Genomic DNA, 21714 nt, shown 5'->3' with positions numbered 1-21714 from the left:
TGTCGGAGACACGCTAGCTTTCCCAAGGCAGACGAACTTAGAGTGGTTACATCCGGGATTTAAATTACGCTCAAATTGATTTGATTTTGACGCAATATTTACACTGAAGCTCGCAGGCGGCTATGGTAAGGGGCATGACGTTTCCCGACCAGGCGCCGAGTGCTGCCAATCACAACACACACTGGCCCAGCTAACCAATCACAGCACATTTCGTATTTCCTTCATTTGATACAGGAACTATTCGAGCCGTTCATGCCAGACTGGGGAGAGAGGTGTTGTAATAATGTAAAATATGTGAAAAATAATGTGTTTTTCGAACAACCTAGTATGAGAGCATGTTCTAGTACACCCACAAAACAAAATCAAGACTTTGTAAAAGAGCATAATAGGACCCCTTTAATAAAAAGAAGGTCTGCTTCAGTGTTTTTTGGGCTATAGAAAGGGCAAAGGGGTCATGTTTCCAGATCAGATTACGTCAGCTGCAGTGCCTCACCAGAAGAGACAGTGAGTCATGTTCAGTGCTTGGGAGCCGAGCCGCCCTTTTGACAACATGCAATGCCACTGAATCAACTGGTGCCATGTGAAACAGTCTCAACGTCATCTGCTGTTAAAATATCCTATTCGGAGGTTCTTGCTAAGAGAGACTGTCTAGAATCATTACCGTCTGGGTTGGTGATAGAAATACTAGGGTTTTATGACATATTAGTGCTTTCAATCGATTAAAAAAAATGTACTAATTAATTGAAATTTTTTTCTAAAATTAATCACGATTAATCCCACTTAACATTTAAAGTTTTTAAATAAACTTTTATATTGCAATCATTTCACTTACAATCTTCAAATTAATGTAGAAACAACATAAAGAGAGTGTATTTTTTAATATTTGTTTAGTGGCATCTTTATGACTGAAGGCGAGTATCACTGATACCAATACTACAACTCATATGAAATAGATAATTATTCCCCCCTAATATTTAACCATTGACTATAGCCATTCAACGTTACAGTATTATTGAGAGCTATCAATTTGAACATTTATTAGACTTTAAAAAATAACAAGTCTTCACATAAACCCTTTATAATAAATGTCATATTTAGTTACCTGTGCCCTTCAGCAAGTATGAAATATACAGAAATTGATAAGTTATCAAACGCTAAATTCTAAATTAAATCTAGATGAATCCTTAAAGCTACAAAAGTGATTGATTTCCTAATTTTTCTTCTGTTCTTTGATTAACAGACATCACAGCAGCTGGGTTATTAGGTTATTTTGGCAGCTTTAAGAGCTGCCGCTGCTGAACATGACACGGATCTGACACACATCGTATTTTCTCACAACTCTTTACTTTTTCTGACACACTTCAGGTCTTAAAGTCTCTACTAATGAGCTGACGAGTTGAATCGGGTGTGCTAGATGAAGGAGACTGTGGTGCTCCAGGACAGTTTTGAAAACCACTGCATTTCAAAGATATGTTCTTAAAAGTGACCCATATATAACAAATACTTACATGCATGCATAGTTTTAAGACTGCTCCAATCACCTTTTTTTTTGGTAACTTGATGACTTAACTGATGACATAACTACGACATAGCATGCTCGTAGGTTCATTTCCGCTTTAATATGAAATGATATACATATAACTCCATATAAGCATTTATTTTATTCAATTATTTCTTTTTTTATACAGTTTCTCAGCTGTTAAATGCTCTTTATAGTGCTCAAAACACTCATTTACCTGAATGTGTATAGGTCAAGATATTATACATATTTGAAATAAATTTTTACAATAATAAAATGCTTTCTATAATCCCAACTTAATATGCGGAGTCAGCTATAAATAAGCCATTTGCAGATTGATTCTTCCCAATCACATTATAGCATCCTGATTAGCTTGACACAGCAAGATTGGGTCAGTCAATGGTGTGAGTTTAGGGTGGGACTATTTGTTTGCAAAACCAATGATAGATGGAGGAGTGTCTTTGCAGCCTGTTTGAAACCAGTATTTTTTTTTTTTGCAGTTCTGTTTGATCGTACAGAAATTACACAGCTCACCTTTAAGTACCTGAGTAAATGAGTGAGCCATTTATTGATTTGCAATGTCAGATGTGTTGTGGATTTGACAAGAATACTGTTCTACTAAGAAAGCATCACAATGTTCCTCAAGGTCACAACATATCGTTAGACACAAATCAGTCAGCTTTTGCTTTCACGCAGTAATTAGTGTCTAGTAAATTAATCGTGATTGTTTCTGGTTTTCGCTGACAGACACTGCTAGATGCCAGGATTTACACAGGATTTCAGTCCAAAGCTCTGTACGCAATGTTCATACGCAATAGCTCTGATAATTAAACCTTTTAAGGGCATAATGAGCTTATCGGGGGGGCTTCCTGCAGAAAGCGATCCTCTGCACCTAATCTCATCTGTTCCTCATCTTTAGACTGTCAGTTAAGAGCGTGAATTTACATACATTTACATCATGCCTCGTCAGCGTGACAACGGCAAAGTGACGATGAGTCGATAATGACATGGAGTAATCTGCCGTGATAAGTGATGTCTGGGCCGTGGATTTTGGGGAGGATGTCTGGATTTTAGCGTCCTGAGCTGCAGGTGTTGGATTTTTCATCTCTTTGAGTTGGTCTTTTTCCTTTTATGTAGATGTCCATGGCTCAGAGAGTCGCTGAAAACAGATTTGCCGCATGAGCGGCGAGCGACGGCACCGCTGGAACTGAAATCACTGCTTATCCACCCTGCAAAAACAGTGCAGTGATCCCCCACCTCATAAAGGGCCTGTTGCTTGTCAAATATATATGTTCCCTTTTCAAACCAGCGTTTTGTCACGGGTGGACCTGAAATGAGTTATCAGAGTTGCAGGTGTAGACATTTGACATCAGAAGGAAATAAATATCAGGTTTAGACCTGTGCGCAACGCTTTTGATATATCAGAGCAGCTATTCTCATCAATTATGGATTGGTGAACCTTAACCACAAATGCCCATTCCTTGGAAAAATGGGAAAAATGTCTCCTAAGAGGGTCAGCGTTCGCAGTGATTTCATTATTAAATGGAGTCTGGTGGCTGGATGGCTACATTTTTGCAGAATCTAAGTGGTGATGTCAAGCAAGGACAGATAGTTGTCATTTTTAGCGGTTTTAATCTTCATTTTCAGAGAAAAAATTTGAAATATGATCTGACCGCAGAAAGAGTGTCTCCTTTTGCCATTGAACACCAGAAGAGCCTTATTTTTTAAAACCATCCTTTCTTTTTATTGTGTTGTTTTGATCCGGTGTACATTAATTGCATTGTTTTTCCGTCAACATGAGTATAGCCCAGAGCTGCGCATTTAATCACCAGTGCTAAAAGCGAATGAAGCATGCACTCAAGATATGGCCACAAGCGATCACTCTCCACTCAGTTACCGGCCAGATCAGTGCGAAATTACGAACGAAAAGAAAGTGACTCTTCAAAATTAGAGCCGCCGAAACTCGATCCATCGTCCTTGAGCAGAAAAGAGAGTCTTGCTCCTATCACATTGATTTTTCCAGCTAAAGAAAAGCACAAGAACAAATGAGAAGGGCAAAAAAAATCAAGGAGCCATGAGCTGGAGGGTGTCTGCGCTAGATGAGGGAGTAGATTCTGCAGCCGATGCTGACAGTCACTTCCAATTCCGTTATGCAAATAAACGTCTCCCCTTCCACCCAGCCGTGGTGCTAAATGAGACCTGCCTTTGAATATCCATTTCCTCGTCCGCCACTGTTTATTTTTGATCGCCGGTGTTGTTTGCTCGATCACATTCACGTAAACACATGTGCACGTGTATGATGAGGTGCTGGGATGCATTCAGACTTCTCTCTCATGTAACTAACCGTGCCATTGATCCACACCTATGTTTACTTGGACTGTTTTGTCTGGTTTTCTGCTTTTGGCCCCATATTTTGCAATATAGCAGGTTATTTGTGTTTGTCGCTAAATCTCAAGATGTTAAATAGTTGTCAGAAGCACTGTTTGTTAGGACAGGATGTCTCTCATGAGCTTCTTCTACAAAGTCAGTAGCTGAATATATGTAAATATACATATACAGTATATATATGTGTGTGTGTATATACACACACACACATTCATATGTATACGTGTGTGTACAGTATGTGTAAGTTATGCGTGTTAAATTTATATTTAATTTATATTATATTTATTGCTATAAAATTGCATACATATATAACTTTATATTTTTTAAAAGATTTTACATATTTTTTTAAATATATATTATAAAATACCAAATATTTTAAATTTGTTGCAAGAGTGCAGTAGGGCTGGGTATTGATTTCGATTCGCAAGCTCTCGATTCGATTCGATTCGATTCGATTCTCGATTTTTTGATTACATTCAGTGAATATAGTTTTAATACAAATGCTATTGATATTTCTAAAAAATGAACAGTAAACATCAGTTTACAAATGGTGAATTAATAAAAAGAAATTAAGCCACATGCCTGTATTTTAAACCTATTCTTTTTTTTGTATAGGGTCCTTTTTTAAACAATAATAGGGCTCTATAAAATGTTCTTAATTTTTCTGGTAATCAGATGAAGGCATAAAATATTAATTTAATTTATCCTAATCAAATGAAAATTAAACCCTTTTATTTTTTGGCAAACAAAGTGCTGCCCAACAGAGGTTTACGGTTAAAATTAAAAAGAAAACAGATGTGATTATTCCTATGTGATTAAAAATAAAGATTTATTAATATTTATTAGCAGTAGTAGCATTGATTCTTAAGACTGCTAAATAGTAATATATTCTAACGTTTCTTAATGTTAAACTAAACTTTTATTTTGACGGGTTGCCGTGAAGAACTTGCAGCTGCTGTGTATGTGATATGATGGTAGTTTTCTCAAATGAAACGGTAAAATGCTAATGAAGTGACTCTCAGAGCAGCTGGAGATGACATTCGTGTTCATATCATCATATAGTGAGATGGCAGAAGATGAAAACTCCGCGAGCGTCATCCGCGCTTTAGTATGTGTAAACAAAACAGTGCGCCCCGCCATTCATTCATTGCGGAAATCATGGCGCCTTATGCGTGATATCAAATGCTTCCGCAGATTTATAGTATTACTATAGCATTTCACCTGAGCATTGCGAATCACGCGTATGGCCATGATAAGCGCTGAATGAATGACAGGCTTTCTGTTGTAACATCGCGCAAGGTAAATAAGGGTGACATCTAGTGGAGAAGACTAATGATAAGATTCACGTTAATCAGATCTTATTTTAAATGTGTGCTGAAATAAATCCCGGAAAAGATCGATTCGCGGCTTTTAAGAATCGATGTCGAATCGACGGCATTTAAAAAAAAAAAACGATTAATCGAAAAATCTTTTTTTTTTTTTGCCCAGCCCTAGAGTGCAGTTAGAAGCCCCACTGGAAACTCTGTGTGAAGCTATTGTCGGTTTGTATTGCCCATCCTCTCTGCTTTCTGTAAATGCTTTGAGTCATTTGTCCCCTGATAAATAATTAAATGCGTCTGATTAAACATTTTTGCAGCATGTGTTTTGGAGATTTCTGCCATGGTGTGACAGGCATGCACACGTTTGTTTGACACGAGGGGAGAGGTGGAGTCTGTTTTTCTTTTCTTACTGTCTGAGATTTAGCAAACGGTGATATGGCAGGTGGTAGATTCCACTCCCTGGCGGCTGAGTGAATTTAACCAAGTGTTGGATTGCCTTCTCTCCATCCCTCGCCTACATGTAAACACTATCTCCCCCCGTCTGACTGTTTCCGCCAGCTTGTATTCCCCCCTGTCCTCCCGCTGATACCTTCCACAGTTAATAAAAAAATGGCCCCACAGACTTTCCAATTATATTTCTTACTTAAATGAAAACATGTTGTCAAGCAGCTTTGCACAGCTGCCATACAGGAACACACCGATTGTAATTGCACTAGGTTTACGGGAGTGAGATTTATCTTCATGAAAGTTTGAAAGTAGGGCTGGTAATTTAACGCGTTAATTAGATTAATTAATTACGGTGAAAAATAATGCGTTAAAATTATTTATTATTAAGAGCATTTAACGTTCTTGCCCCGCCCCAGACCTATGTGGGTCATCTGACATTTCATACAGCTGATTGATGACAAATCAAGGCAGGGCAACAACTCACTAGCCTTAGAATGCCTTAGAATGTCCCTAAAATTCAAGATATGGGGCAAAACTGCCCCTGTTTGAGTTTTTGTCTCATATTTACATCATATAGTTAAGCAATATCACATGAGCAATAAGTGCAATATCACAGGAGTGCAAATGTGATACTGATCTTATACAACAGTTCAGTAAATAAGAAGTTAATATTGTGTTATTTTAGAGGCAATGTTGTCTGTTTTGCTAAATTTTGCCAACAAAAAATATAAAGACAAAGCAGAACTGTTTGTCTCCGTGCAACACACAGCAGCATATCATTTCTTAATTCGCGGTACTTTGATGTCACACACCGATCGGTCTGATGGTGATGAAGTCTAATGATTCAATGGACCATTCATGAACCATTTACTTCACTCCCGAATGAATCAGCTATTTGAATGAATCAAGTGAATGAATAAATGACTCGAAGACTTAATCATTAAGACATTTACCACCACCTACTGGCAGTTTTAGTTTAGGCCTATTGTTTAGAGTGTCATTTCATTAAAGAAATATTTCATATTTCCATAGTAATAATATTGTCTCCGTGCAACACACAGCAGCATATCATTTCTTAATGCACGTTTTGAACGAATTGGGTGAATTATTAGGCGTGTTGGATTTGAAGCGGCGCGGCACAGACTGATCGGTGTATGACATCAAAGTACCGCGAGAGCGATTCAAAAGTATAAGGAGCTGTCTGCTCTCTATAGCTCTCGCGGTACTTTGATGTCACACACCGATCGGTCTGATGGTGATGAAGTCTAATGATTCAATGGACCATTCATGAACCATTTACTTCACTCCCGAATGAATCAGCTATTTGAATGAATCAAGTGAATGAATAAATGACTCGAAGACTTAATCATTAAGACATTTACCACCACCTACTGGCAGTTTTAGTTTAGGCCTATTGTTTAGAGTGTCATTTCATTAAAGAAATATTTCATATTTCCATAGTAATAATAATACAATTAATAAAATAAATCATTAAAGGTATAGTTCACCCACCCAAAAATGACAATTGTGTCATCATTTACTCACCCCCATGGTCCAAAAGAGTATATGTAATACATTTTATCAAACAACATATTTCTTGCTGAAGCTACTTTTTGTAATGTCTGTTTGATGCTTTACACAACAATGACTTTAAATGATCTTTTGGGAGTAATTTCACAGCCAAATCTGATGTGCGATTAATTTGCGATTAATTTTATTAATTAATTGCCACATCATGTAATTAATTAGATTAAACATTTTAATCGCTTACCAGCCCTATTTGAAAGATGCACTTTTTTGGCTGTTAAATTTTTTGGAAAGCATTTTTATGTTGTTGTTTTCACCTTATTTATTTTTTTAATCTTTGGATTTTTTTATTTGGCTTTTTATTTTATTTATTATTATTTATAACTATGAATAGGAGCATTTCTCAAAAAATACTCTATTCATTGATGTTTGAAGTTTTTGTTGACCTTGTATTTGTTTATTTGCCTTTGTTTTGTTTTTATATTGGGCTTTTTAATTGGATTTTGGAATTGTTTATATAATTATTTTAGAAAATTGATGCTAGAGTGTATTTGAATACAATCGTTATTTTTTCCTTTTTTTTGGCCGATGCTTCGCGCTAGTGGCACAGAAATGACTCTCTTCAGTTGTGAACCATGTTTTTTCCTGTTGTTTTGAGGTAGGTTAGTGTTTGGCCCCTGGTTAACGCCACTGCATGCTGTGTTCTCTGGCAATATGAGGTCACAGCGCCCGTGTGCTTTTCTTCATAACAGTCCAACTATAAAAGCCCATAAAGGCCTGTGTCTCATAGGACCGAATGTACGGCCCCTGCTAATAAGAAGCATAAATCTCAAGGGTGAGCTACAGTTGGCTTTCGCAAACTACATTTAAACGCAGTTTTATCGACACTCAGACAGGACCTGCCCCTTCCATGCCTGTCATAAAACAGGCATTACCGTGGCATTTACTCATTGTGCCGGGTGCACAGCACATATTAGCCACTGACCAAGCTAAGGATGGCCAGTAAAAAGGCCACTTGTTCAGTCATTTATCAGTAATGGTGTTTAATGGCAAAGTAGTGCTACCACCTAGGGTGTGCCACTGGGGCCTTTAATGGCACAGAATTTGAGCAATTTGCCATCCTGTACTGTGTGCTGCCGCGTCCTTCCAGACGCCGCGGTCGGCTAATTAATTCCCCTCCACATCAGAGTGCTGTAAGGCCAATTGTTTCGCATCGATCGGTGCACAACAATCCTGGGGTCCCGCCATCCCGCAGCCCCTCAGAGTCCCGGGCACAGCCGCAAGACCTAACAAGTAAAGGTCAGGGCCATTTCGAATGCGGCACCGTTGCATATGCAAGTGCCATTACCCTTGCAGACTTTCCGGAACCTTCCGCCGCCCTTTTAAGAGAACTTAAAACACCCCTTCCTACCCCATGCTGCGTTACTAGATAGGAAGAACTCTATGAAGAGCTTTCTGTTCTTTTCCATGAATCTTGTCTCCACTTTTTACCTCATCTCTCTCTATGTAAAAGCGGGACTGTTATCTGTGGGGGCTGCCTGGCCCCCTTACATACTGAAGAGACCGCTATTATCCTTCAGGCTTTTCTTTCACAGAAGGAGGAGAGAGCAGACCTAAGATTAGGCACAGACCGGGTGTGGGACCTCGCTCACCTTTGTGCCGTGTATGTGTGTGTGCCCTCAAGAGCTTCTTATCCCACAATCTGATGGCCGCTGGAAGGCTGAATCTATCCTTGAATACTCGTCCCCCTATTGAAAGGCTGAATGGGTCAGGGTGGTTTGAAGGCAGCAAAGCAGGACTGGAAGTGTGAAGTTGTGCATTAGGTCATTGAGAATAACTGAAGAGCTTTTGAGAATATAAATACTGAGGTAAAAATTAAAGCAGATATATAAGAGATTTGATTGTTTTTAATTCAAATTTTCAATTAATATAAATATTTTTGCTTTTCATCATTTTAATTCAACTTTTCACATTTCAGTTTATTTACTATAAATAATGTTATTTATTATAGTATTCAAAAAATTGAAGCAAATATCAAAATGATAATTTATTATATAAACTTTTCATTTTTTCAGTTCTTTTGTGTTGTTTTATGTATTGTATATTTTGCCTTTTAATTATAATAATTTTAAAAATGTATAATAATAATAATACTAAACCTGTTCAGTTTTCACTCTATATATATATATATATATATATATATATATATACATATATATACATAATATTTAGAAATTAGAAAAATGCAAATTAAAAGCTTCCTCACTAATTGTCTCAGATTTTATATGTCAAAGACAGGTGGCATAGGTTCTCACTGTAGGAAGAATATGGAGTGAGGGTGAGAAAGAGAGGCTTCATGCTGGTTATGAGGAGAGACAGTTACATATGAGCCTGAGTGGAGGGCTGTCTCCTCCCATCATGCTTTAGTGCAGCTGTAGCCAAGAGTCTCTCCTCTTTCTGGACAGAAGTAGATGCTTCAGCTGCAGGCCTATAAACTATCGTCCACCAGCATTGACAACATAATTATAGAGCCGACATACATCACTGTGATTGTGAAAGGCAAACGTGATGGTTTATATCGCTGCATTATAATATTACACAGTTTATAGAATCTCTCTGCTAATGCTAGTAGTTTCTCAGAAAAATAAATGTATATTCACATCAACATTTTCATTAGCTGCTATGATGTTTTAACTGCATACTGCAAGATAGAAACTCAGTATTACCAAAACAAAAACACCAATTTGGTGCCCAAAGACTTTTTGTAAGAATAAACAGCATGTTTCATGTGACACATATTTAAGGGGTTGTGAGGGATGTGAGGGATGATTCTTCTTTTGTGTTCCTAAGTGTCAGTTGTTCAGGTTAACATTTAAAATGCTTAATCTTAATGGGAATAATGGCTGTCTAAATTGATGTGATTCTGCTGATTTAAAAAAAAAAAATTGAAAACATTTCAGAGCAAATGTATATGTCAATGATATGAGATAGATAGATATATATATATATATATATACAGGGCCTAAAATTAACACTCGCCAAGCGCTAAATGCGAGTAAGAATCAGCGTTGGCGAGTCCATGTAACGGTGTCAGTCGCCAGTTGGTGGGTACAGCTTTTACGAATTATAACAATGCAATGAAGTGAAAACAACAGCCCGTTTTTAAAGAGATTCGATTTTTCTGACATAAGCGAATAAAATAATCTTGTCTGAAGACAAGATCATCGTGATTAGCTGTTCTGTCATAAATGACAAGAGCGAATCAAATAATAGGATATGAAGTATAGTTTAAAAGGCTGTGCGTTCGGCTGTACGTATACGCTGAGCCGCTTCAGACAGCGCACCAGTAGCGCTTCAACGCACGAAAACACACACAATTATGTCAAAATATGCGGTTTTGCCGAGTTACCTTGTAAACGTAGTGAGTTATAAAGTCTTAAATGACCGTAAAGAGTTGGGAAGGAGAAAATCAGATACATGTTAGATCCGCGTCATGTACTTCAGGTTTTAAAGAGACAGCGCTGCTTTTAAAGTGAAATCTGCTGAAGTCTTTCATTGATGTAAATCAAAGAACAAAAGAAAAAGAGAAATCATTGGACTGTTCTAGTCGCTGATTAACTTTTATAGCGTGAATAAAAATTAATATGTATAGTTTATGCATATATAATATAGTTTATGTGAAGATTGTTTTAAAATCACTTCAATTAAAGGTTGTTATATATTTCAGAGCCTATTAAATGTTTAAAATAATGGCTTTCAATTATACTGTAATGTTGAATGGCTATAATTAATAGGTAAAATTGAGGGAAAATGCACCAGCAGGACAATAACATTGTAAATATGTTTAGTTATTGTAGTAGTAATAACTGCCTGTTTTTGCAAAAAGAGTTTCATGGCCGGTAAAAAAAAATTTTGGCCGGTAAATTTTATCATGTCACCGGCCATTGGCAGGTGTGGCAAAAAGTTTGTTTTAGGCCCTATATATATATATATATAATAATTAGGGCTGGGCAAGTTAACGCGTTATTGTCGCGTTAACGCATTAATTCATTAGCGCCGACAATTAGTAATTGCGTTAACGCAGTTTTTTATTATTATGAAAGTCCGTTGCTCACTGGCTCTGAACACACATACAGACAAACCATGGGTCACAGGAGGGGTGGGATGTTGATCATTACTGGCTTGGGATGGGTGTCATCACGCGTCTCAACCAATGAGAGCATTTGGGGTGGGCTTAAGACTGCAGCAGCGCTCACATGAAGCGCTCACGACTTCATAAGTGGGAAATAGGAAGTTTCCGATAGCACGTGAAGACAGCAGAGAAGCGCTCTCGCTCAGCACAGTGGAGTGCATCGTTTTGTTATCTTTGTGGTTTATTATTTTGAGTCGTTTGTGACGCGGTAACACACAGCCCTCTCACAATATATTGCTTTACAGATCAATCACACTTGCCGCTCAGAAATGTTCACGCAATCATGCTGCACGTAAGTTCCGCGCTCCGGTGCAGTTAGCCTGCACACTCACTGATCTATATATAACTGAACCGGGCTCTGGCCCACCTCATCCAACTGAGCAAGGGCCGGCTAAATGACCCGTGCCCGAGCACGGCACGGAGTGATCACACTAGTCAAACAAACCGGGCTTTGGGGGTCAAACGCGCTCGGGCACAGTTAAGATTGCCTAGTGTGAGTACACCGTTATTCTCCCGTATCCCGCACACACGAGTGTCTACCCACCCGCACTCGCCCATCAAGTGTTGTCCCGTGCCGCATTCTGCTGCGTTGGGTCCCGATACTGCATGTCTCTACTCGGAAGGTGCCTGTTATAATGTTATGATCGAGGCTCTGGACTCTTGAGCATAACTTGTTTTTCTATAACTAACTATAAAATATTTTCTATAAAAACGTTAATGTCCTGGCAGTGGCAAATAGCTGGTTTTATATTTAATTTGATTGCATTAACATTATAAGTTGAGATTTACAAGAAATATTTTAACTGCTATATGTAAAAGGAATACTGCTATAAAAACCTTATTTGTTTAAAGTGTTTGCAATCCAAATTAGGGGTCGACCGATATGTGTTTTTCAGGGCCAATGCCGATACCGATTATTACAGATCAAGTAGACCGATAACCGATCGATATATACTGTATGTCTGATGTAAAAATGAAAATTAATGTCAAAATTAAGACTAACAAGGGCTCTGACAAAAACTGCCTTCATGAGTTTGCATATATATGCCGCCACAAACGAGTGCAAGTCTGTGGGAACTGGGAAACACTGCAGTTTTACTCAAATGAAACTGTCAAATGCTCATGAAGTGACTCTCAGAGGGAGTCAGAGCAGTTCTGGAGATGTTGTTCATGTATTTATGTCCTTTATGTAGTGAGACTACAGAAGCTGAAATCACCACGAGCGTCGCACACTTTGTGTGTGTAGAAAACAAAACCGCGCGTCTGTGCCATTTACATACACAGAGACACGCAGAACGTGCAGGATTCATATTTAAATAGTATTTTTGCGGCTTAATATTTACAGATACTAGTCCATATCGCGACTCTATTTAAGTGTACTGACCTACTTTTGATGAATTCATCCAAAGTTTGACATATTCCTCATCATACAATAAATTCCATTTATATGACTGGATTCCGTGATTCCGGCCACATTTTCTGCATCGCGGACATCATAGATAATATTGAGGTTTTCAACTTCAGTGTAACGTTAGTGGATTGTGATTTATTGCAACTTAAGCAACGTCTGCTGCTGCCTTATCTTTGAGAGACAACTAATGCGTGATCACTGAAGCAGCTCCAGTTAGCAAGCGCTTTCGGAGTGAGAGTGAATTCCGCATTGATTGGTCGGACTCGTGACTCCCAACAAATCAGATGGGCGGTGGGCGGATATTGCTTTAGGCAACAGAGTGGTGAGTTCTGACAGGCTGCATCAAAGCCAAATAGTGCGTTTCAAAATGAAGTTATTTTATCGGCGAATCGGTTTTGAAAATGACCGATACCGATAACCATAAAAATGCTTAATATCGGCGACAATAATCGGCCAGGCCGATAATCGGTCGACCCCTAATCCAAATGTTATTGCAGTTTTGTTCATATAGCAGTACTTTTAAATGAAAAAAAGTGCACAATACACTACTTTTGAATGCATTATTGAATTTTGTGCATAACAATGCGATTAATCGTGATTAATCGCAGACAATCATCGTTGCCCAGCACTAATATACATATATATATATATATATATGTTTTTGTTTATTAAGTATTGAGATACCTTTATTTATTGAAGAAAAAGCCGAATCCTACAAAAGAAATGTACTTTCAGAAAACCCTCATGTTTCTGGTGGTCATTTATGAAACATGTTCCTCTGAACATAGAGAGTTGTTTTAAAGGAACATAAATATGCATTGAGTGATAGCAGAGGATAACAGATTTCCCTCAGCCTCTATGAGAGCACCAGTCATTGTGATCTTTATTGGAAGTGATTGAGGGTGATGAGGAACTCTAAAGCTCGCAGCTCTATTGTTCTCTATGGGGCTGAGTGACTGATGGCTCCTTTTGTGCAGGGAAGGTGTTTTTCTAGCCGCTTGTACTTTAAGGCTAATCTCAGGGACCTCAGGAAGGAGCGGTGAAGTGTGCATGTGTACATCCACATGTGTACGCCAGAATGGCATGCACTTTTTGTGCATTTATTAGTGTATGTGCATGTCTGTAATGTGAAAGGAGTAGAAAGAAGCATGTTTAGACATACTGTGGGATGTATAATACCTGTGTTTGTGTGTGTGAGAGGACTATGGCTGGATGCACTCTGAAGTGTGTCCTTGCAGACAGGGTTTTCCTCAAGGATGAGCAGGCCTCTGTCAGGGTCAGACAGGATGGTACCCTTGGGCCCGTGGAGGGATATCATTCTTCACAGAACATGGCCATGAGCAGCTTTCAGATCTGTAATAGGGCTGCACGATTAATCGCATGCGATATTTAACGCGCATCTTGTCAGAAAGCCGGTTCTGTAATCAGCGGTAAATCTCCATCACCTGCGTGCTTTCACATTGAGCAGCATTAACTACACAGAGCCGTTGTTCACTGAAAAATCGCGCGAATATGAACGTGGTTTAGCGCAGCTCGTCAGTGAACAACGGCTCTGTGTAGTTAATGCTGCTCAATGTGAAAGCACGCAGGTGATGGAGATTTACCGCTGATTACAGAACCGGCTTTACTGATAAGATGCGCATTAAATATCGCATGCGATTAATCGTGCAGCCCTAATCTGTACGTGTGTGTAAATGCTTTTAGGCTTCAGTAGTTATATATTTAAGTAGAAGTGCACAAGATGTTACAATATCAAAAAAAGACTATTGTTGAATAGCTCTAATACCAGATATTTCTGCATTCCTGATACCTGTTTTGACAGCAAAGCAAAAATTAATATAAACAGTCCTTTATTTTCCTGCCGAAAAAAAGAAACTGCTTAAACCAGCCAAAACTGGTTTGCTGGTCTTAGCTGGTTTAAGCTAGTCTGGTTTCCCAGCCTGGCCAAGCCAGCAAGTGCTTTAAAACCAGTCAACCAAGCAAACCAACTTAGGCTGGTTGAAAGGCTCTTTCAATTATTAATATTAGAAAAAATTAGATGAAATATCAGCTATTTAAATTAAAATAATATGTAGACTTTGTAAGTAATTATTCAAGCAAGCAATATTAAAATAATATTAATTCATACTAAAGTAAATACAGGAGGTCTGGTATTGTTACTTTTTTGTTTGTATGTGTGTACATTTCAAGCAAAGTACTGGCAGTTTTGACATTCCTTTACTAATTTTTCTCTTTGTTCTCTTACAGGTAGAAGATGCAATGCTTATGTTTGATAAAACTACAAACAGACATAGAGGTAAGAGCCCATTTGTTTTTTGTGTGTATCTGTTTGTGTCTTTGCATGTGTGTGTAATGTTGTTAGTAATGTCCATCAGTCATACTGTGCCATTAGTTGTGCAGTTCACTGTTGCACTCTGAAGACATTGAAGCGTGAGTTTTCTGTAGCAGTACAGGAGCTCTTGTGCTGTGTGTTACATTATAGCATTATATCTTCAAGGACGTTTTATTTGAGCCCTGAAGGTCAAGGCTAATATGGTCCAATAAAAGAGAAGCGATTTCCACTGTAGCCAATCCATCGACTCTATTTGATTAGTCCGACATTTACCATTGGATGCGCAGGGTGGAATGTTTCTCGGTCATGTTCACTCACGCCTGCAGGCTTGTGAGAAATGTACGATATCTTCAGACTTATGATATACTGAATATGAGGTTATTGCTGAGTGATGTTTCTGTGACTTTATCTCTGAAACTTTTTTTCTGAGAAAGAATGAACTTTAGTACAAGGATTTGGAGTGATTTTTCCCCCCTGTAGTTGTGATTGAGTGATCAGATAATGTGTTTGATGGAGTAAAGGAGAGGAGAATGAGAGTTTAAGAGAAGAAAGTGAGAAGAGACATGAGAAGAAGGAAGGAAAGTTTAAGTGAAGAGAGAAGATGTGATTTAAAAAAGGAAAATTATGATAGAGAAGAAGAGGAAATAAGGAAGAGGGAAGGAGAAATGGTAAAGGGGGAGAGAAATGAGGAGAAGGAAGGAGAAATGGAAAGGGAGATGAGAAATAAGGAACGAAGAAATGAGATGAAGACAAAAAAATGAGATTATGAAAAGAAATGAAGGGGAAGAGTAGGAGAAGATATGAGAAATGAGAAAAAATAAGAGAAATTAAGGAAAATTATGATAGAGAAGAAGAGGAAATAAGGAAGAGGGAAGGAGAAATGGTAAAGGGGGAGAGAAATGAGGAGAAGGAAGGAGAAATGGAAAGGGAGATGAGAAATAAGGAACGAAGAAATGAGATGAAGACAAAAAAATTAGATTATGAAAAGAAATGAAGGGGAAGAGTAGGAGAAGATATGAGAAATGATGAGAAAAAATAAGAGAAATTAGATTAAAGGAAAAATTAGGAGAGGAGAAGGGAAAAATATTAAAGAAAGGGAAATAAGGGGAGGAGAGCGGAGATATGAGGAGTGTGAAGGAGAAATAAGGCTAGGTGAGAAATAAGGAGGAGAAATTAAATGAGAATTGAGGAGAGGGGAGGAGAAATTACTTGAAGAGGAGAAATTGTGGAGGGTGGAAGAGAAATGAGGGAGGAGAAGAGATGAAGATAGGAGAGAAAATGAGATGAAGAGTACTAGAAGGTATGGGAAATAATGAGGAAATTAGAAGAGAAATAAGGAGTGTAAAGGAGAAATAAAGGGAGAAGGGGAGGTGAGAGGAAATACAGGAAGAGGGAATGAGATATGAGGAGAGGAGGATAAAATAAAGGGAGAAGAGATGGATAGCATAAAGGAGAGAAAAGGGGAGGAGAGAAGAAAAATTGGGAGAGGAAATGAGAGGAGGAGAAATAAAAGGAAAAGAGAGAAGAGAAATGCAGAAACTGAAGGTGAAAAAAGATGAGGAGAGAAGAGAAATGGGCAGAGGGAATGAGAAAAGAGGAGAGAGGGGGAGAAACTACGGGAAGTAGAGAATAAAAATGAGAAGAGATGTAAAGAAAGGAGAAATGAGACGAGGAGATGAGAGGTGGTCTTTGGTCAGAGTAGGCAGTTGACTTTATCCAGCTGTGATCCCGTCTCTCTGTGTGGCTTTAGCAGCGAGGCCTCTCATGAGGACATTATAAAGGTGAGTGCAGCTTTAACAGACAGCCTGAGAGAGAGAACAGAGCAGATGAGAAGAGAAAGAGACAGCAGACGCACAGAGAGACAAGCTGAGAAATAGCTAGCAGCTTTATGCTACAGTGTTCACATGTATAGCATCCTCTGTAGTGGCCTGAAAGCCACGAGAGAGATTCTTAGCCTTGAGAGGCCTTTGTGTGGGTTGAATGAAGAGGCCGAGGAGCAGCGCTGTGTCTTTTATGCTGCATAAGTGGCTTTCAGCTCTCACAGATGGGTAGGTTGTGGAAATGAAGTGGATGGTATTAATCTTTCAACCTGAGATTTGCTTTTTAATCCATATCGGTCATATTTTAAAGGTGAGCGCGCGTGCGTGTCTGTGCTTGGAAGGTGTGCGGATATGCATTGCCTTTCGTTTTTTCTCTTTCTCTCTCTCACTCACCCCCCCACCCCCCCACCCCCCCAAAGGACTTCCTGTCCTCCTTGGCATTGTGACGCTCTCGTCTGTGACATCGTCAGAACAGCCTGATAAGTCACAGTGATATTTCTTCCTTTTTGCACGATTAGCAGCTAAGCTTTTTTTAATCTACTTCACAACCTCGAGTCAAAAACAGTTTGCAGGTGATCGCAAATTGTCCGTGTCGCCCAAACCGAGTGTTTCTAAATGTCAAGTTGGCCTACGATCCAAAAAAGACAAGCGTTTTCTTTTGTAAATGGAGATCAGAGCACGTAACAAATACACTTGCTGAACTTTGATCCACACTTTCTTCTGTTTCTCTATTTTGCCTGTCCCTGATGCCCCTGCCTTGGGCACTCATTCTCGCTCTTATAAATATTCCCATAGGGCATAGTGTTTGTATCTATGGGAACGAAGGGGGCGGAGCGGGTTCGGAGGAGCCAGGGCTCTCTGGAGAGCCCAAACTGTGTTTGAGAGAACAGGCGGGTCAGAGTGAAGGTGGAGAACGTCTAGCTTCGGCCCCTAGTGGGAAAAAAAGTTATTATTCTCAAACCCTTGTGGATGTAGCAAAGAGCAGCGAGGTCAGAAATGAGACTATCTGCCATTAAATGCACTGTTGGTAAACACCAAGTGCCAAACAATGTCGTCGACGACTATTGCTATTCAAAGAGATGCCCCACAATAGCGCATCAACAATAGCCGCTTGCAGATGTGTTGCTTTTGTTTACTTGCTGGTTGGAATGTGTGCAATTGTCTTTTTGTTTATCCGTGTCCTCCTTGTTAATTTTTTTTTCTCTCAAATGGCATCTTCAGCTAAATGAGGAGTCGTGGGGGTCACCGGTTTTAATAGCCTCACAGCAATTACTTTATGAGGCTGCAGCTTCCACCGAAGTGAGGTGGTCAACTGGACAGAAATGGGAAGGCAGAGAGAGACATTTAAAATAGTTTTTAAAGATTATTGTTTAAATGAATGTGTTTTCTTTCCTTCTGAAAGAAACCTCTGGCTGAAAGAGGAAAAGGGCAGATAGAAATGCAATGACGGTTAGTCCTTCAGCCACATTGAGTGATGGGTATCAGTGGCTGAAACCAACATATAAAGATCATGGTGACTACATGGACTATAATCTGGCACCACTAGAAATTATTATTTTTTTGTATTTTTCAGTTTAACAATTTGAATGACATGTATATAATGTATAGGATATAATGTTTTTTATTTAAGATTGTATTTGATGATTTAATAAAATTGAGTCACATTTAATTACAAAATTATAGATTTTTTTGTTTGTTTGTTTTTAGTTTTTGTTTTAATTATTTAATAACCATACAATTTTATAACAGTTTGATGGGCAAGTTTAAAGGGGTCATCGGATGCCCATTTTCCACAAGTTGATTTGATATGATTCTTTAGGGTCTTAATGAAAAGTCTATAACATACTTTGGTTAAAATTTCTCAATGGTAGTGTAAAAAACACCTTTTTTACCCTGTCAAAAACAGCTCTATTCAGAGCAAGCCATTTTGTAGCATTTTGCTTTAAATGTTAATGAGCTCTGCTGACCCCGCCCCTCTCTTCCGACTTTACTTCTTTACTTCTTTACCTCTTCTTTACTTTAGCCGCATTCATTGTGAAACTTGCTAATTAGCACATTATTAGGAAAGGCAATTTGCAAAGATTCTTTAAAAAACCTTATACTCACTTCTTCTGGAGGTGAAGCTGGATCACGAATGATTTGCGCGAACATAGACGCATTTATGTAGATCGGTGGTGCATTCCCTTCAAAAACAAATGTAATCCACTGCGTCTTCAGCGGCTCAGATGTCGGGAGTAAATGACGACTGCTATGTTCATTATTACATCCATTTACATTTAGTCATTTAGCAGATGAGGACAATAAAAGCAGTCAAAACTAACAAAAGAGCAACCTCCAACAACAGAACACGTAGATTAACAAAAAACCACTGGGTGGATTTTTATCATTATAGGGTGGTTGTTTACACACACTGCCAACACACATTTTAGTTCAAACAACTTGTAAAAGTGCATGTAGCATCCTATGACCCCTTTAAGTGAACATTTTTAGATTTAGGATTTTATATTTAATAAATAAATGTAATTACAATTTTAGTGACTTTTTAAATTTTTAACAGTTCATAGAATTTTGTTTTATTTCCATTTTTATGTTCAATTAAACAGATTTCATTTTTTTAAAAGATATAGTTTTTTTAACAGCGATTTGAGTGACATTGAATTGAAAAGTTTGTGGTGTGATTTGCTTTTTTTTAGATTGTGTGTGTGTGTGTGTATATATATATATATATATATATACTGTATGTAAAAAAACAAAACAACATTTATTCAGACACTTTCAACATTTCACATGTTCACAGTTTATTTGCTATAGTTTAGAAAATGGTAATAAAATACGACAAGAACTCAGAGTGAAACTGTGTCAGAACAAATTCATCATGATAATGTCGGATAACACTTAAGCAAAACATGGTCAGGTCAAAGTGTCTGAATAATTTTTGGTCCCAAATTTTTATAAATTTTACCGGTAGTCCACTGTATAAAGAATTTGTGGGTATAATATGTCACAGTTTACTTTATTTTGCTATCCTCACTTACATAAATGAACTATAGTCCTGTACCCACTAGTAAAAAAAATATAAAAAATTATATCTGGTGTCTGAATAATTTTTGGTTTGACTGTATATATAATTCTCTCTCTGCTTTATCTCTCTATCAATAAATGATAAACCGCCCCTTTCAACATGCCTAAAAAGGAACTGCAACATAGAGAGATGATGTTGGAAGAAAGCAGAATGTGTTAAACACAAAATAAAAAGACAATCACATTACTTCCTGTTTCCTCCACTGCAGCACCAGACAATCTCACACTGATGTATTACTGTCATCATCTCGACTGTATGACTGCAATAGCACACACACACACACACACACACACACACACAGAAATGCTAGTGGATGTCAGAGGACAGAAGTAAAGACAGACAGTCTTTAATCCGCCGCAGTCTGTCTGTCTTCACACCCCCCTGCAAGACTATTCAACACTGTCCTTCAGCTCAGAGGTGACAAACACGCGGCAGCTAAAAGACGCTCTCTATTTATCCCCCCTCTCTGCTCTCCTTCTCCCATGAAAAGGGCGTTGGAGGACAACAGCCAAGGTCTTTCATTCAAAGAGATCGAGTGAGAATGATTGCGGTGGAGATCGAACTGTTTGGTGGTAGAAATGGCCAATAAAGCCTGTACTTTTTTTTTTTTTTTTGCTGTGTCTGGAAAGGCTTTTGGCCCATATACACACACACACTCCATCAGGGCATATTTCAGTCTCCTCATCTTTTTTCTGTTCTCTTTCTGCCTGTCTCTCCCTCTCTCTCTCTCTCTCTCTCTCTCTCTCTCCCTTTCTGCAGCTTTTTTCTTCTCTCGCTGAACAATTCTCAAGTGAATATGCTACATCTGTGCTTCACAAAATGAGAAACAAAGTCTGTGCTGCGCTAGACTTCCGGAGCCTGATTTTACACACCTTAGCACAATTCTGCTCTGATAATCTCAGTGCTGAACATTCATCAGTCTGACTGTACAGACACTTCCTGTGTTGTCCAGAAAACCTCTAAATACTAGGCAGCGGTGTTTTGGTCATTTCGACCACTTGGAGAGCTCAACAGATGAGTGGGATAGAGGGTGATGGTCAATGTAAATATATATGGCCAGTAGTTAATGAAAAGTATGACGAAAAATGTTCGTTGACAAGCATTTTTGCCATGACTAAGACAAGACGATGACGAGACAACAATAAGGTCAATAAACCATAACTGTGACTATATCAACATATAATATCATTGACGAAAAAAGACGAGACTAAAATGTATTTTGAAAAATAAAATCTATACCAAAATGTATTTAAATGTTTGTCGAAAAAAAAAGGAGACAAACTATTATTGCGGACTGCTGTACATGCCTCTACTACATGAGCGTTCATGTGTGAGGTTGCCAGATATCAAGAGTTCAAATCCGCAAATCAAAGATTCTGTTAAAGGGGTCATATGATGCATTTTTAAAGCTGTTTCCCGTAAAGGATGTCACAAACCAAATAACAGAAACGCCGCCTTGCCTCTTTAATTACTGAGCATATTGTTTCCCATGACGCGCACTCCACAGACGCTCCGCGTCTTTAACTGCCGAACACATCGTTTTCCACGACTGTACGCGCACTCGCGTCTTTGATAAATGTGCACGTTGTTTTGTCTGACTGTACATGTACCGGCAGCACGCAGCTCCTGCCGCCACTAAATTACATTATATTTGTCCCATATTGTCATTTATATACATAC

General features: G+C 38.4%; 1 protein-coding gene across 1 annotated transcript in view; it reads left to right on the top strand.

Moving 5' to 3' along the window:
* Positions 1-21714, top strand: part of msi2b (musashi RNA-binding protein 2b) — a 290893-nt gene that overhangs the window by 148207 nt on the left and 120972 nt on the right. Inside the window, exon 7 of the mRNA XM_016478837.1 lies at positions 15048-15096. Within this exon, the coding sequence (XP_016334323.1) occupies positions 15048-15096 (49 nt within the window). The remainder of the gene's footprint in view (positions 1-15047; positions 15097-21714) is intronic.

This window comes from Sinocyclocheilus anshuiensis, unplaced genomic scaffold, assembly GCF_001515605.1.
Source record: "Sinocyclocheilus anshuiensis isolate Anshui unplaced genomic scaffold, SAMN03320099.WGS_v1.1 scaffold1170, whole genome shotgun sequence".
In the NCBI taxonomy this organism is placed as follows: domain Eukaryota; kingdom Metazoa; phylum Chordata; class Actinopteri; order Cypriniformes; family Cyprinidae; genus Sinocyclocheilus; species Sinocyclocheilus anshuiensis.
The sequence above is the reverse complement of the archived record's forward strand: the minus strand, read 5'-3'. Positions and strand labels throughout refer to the sequence as shown.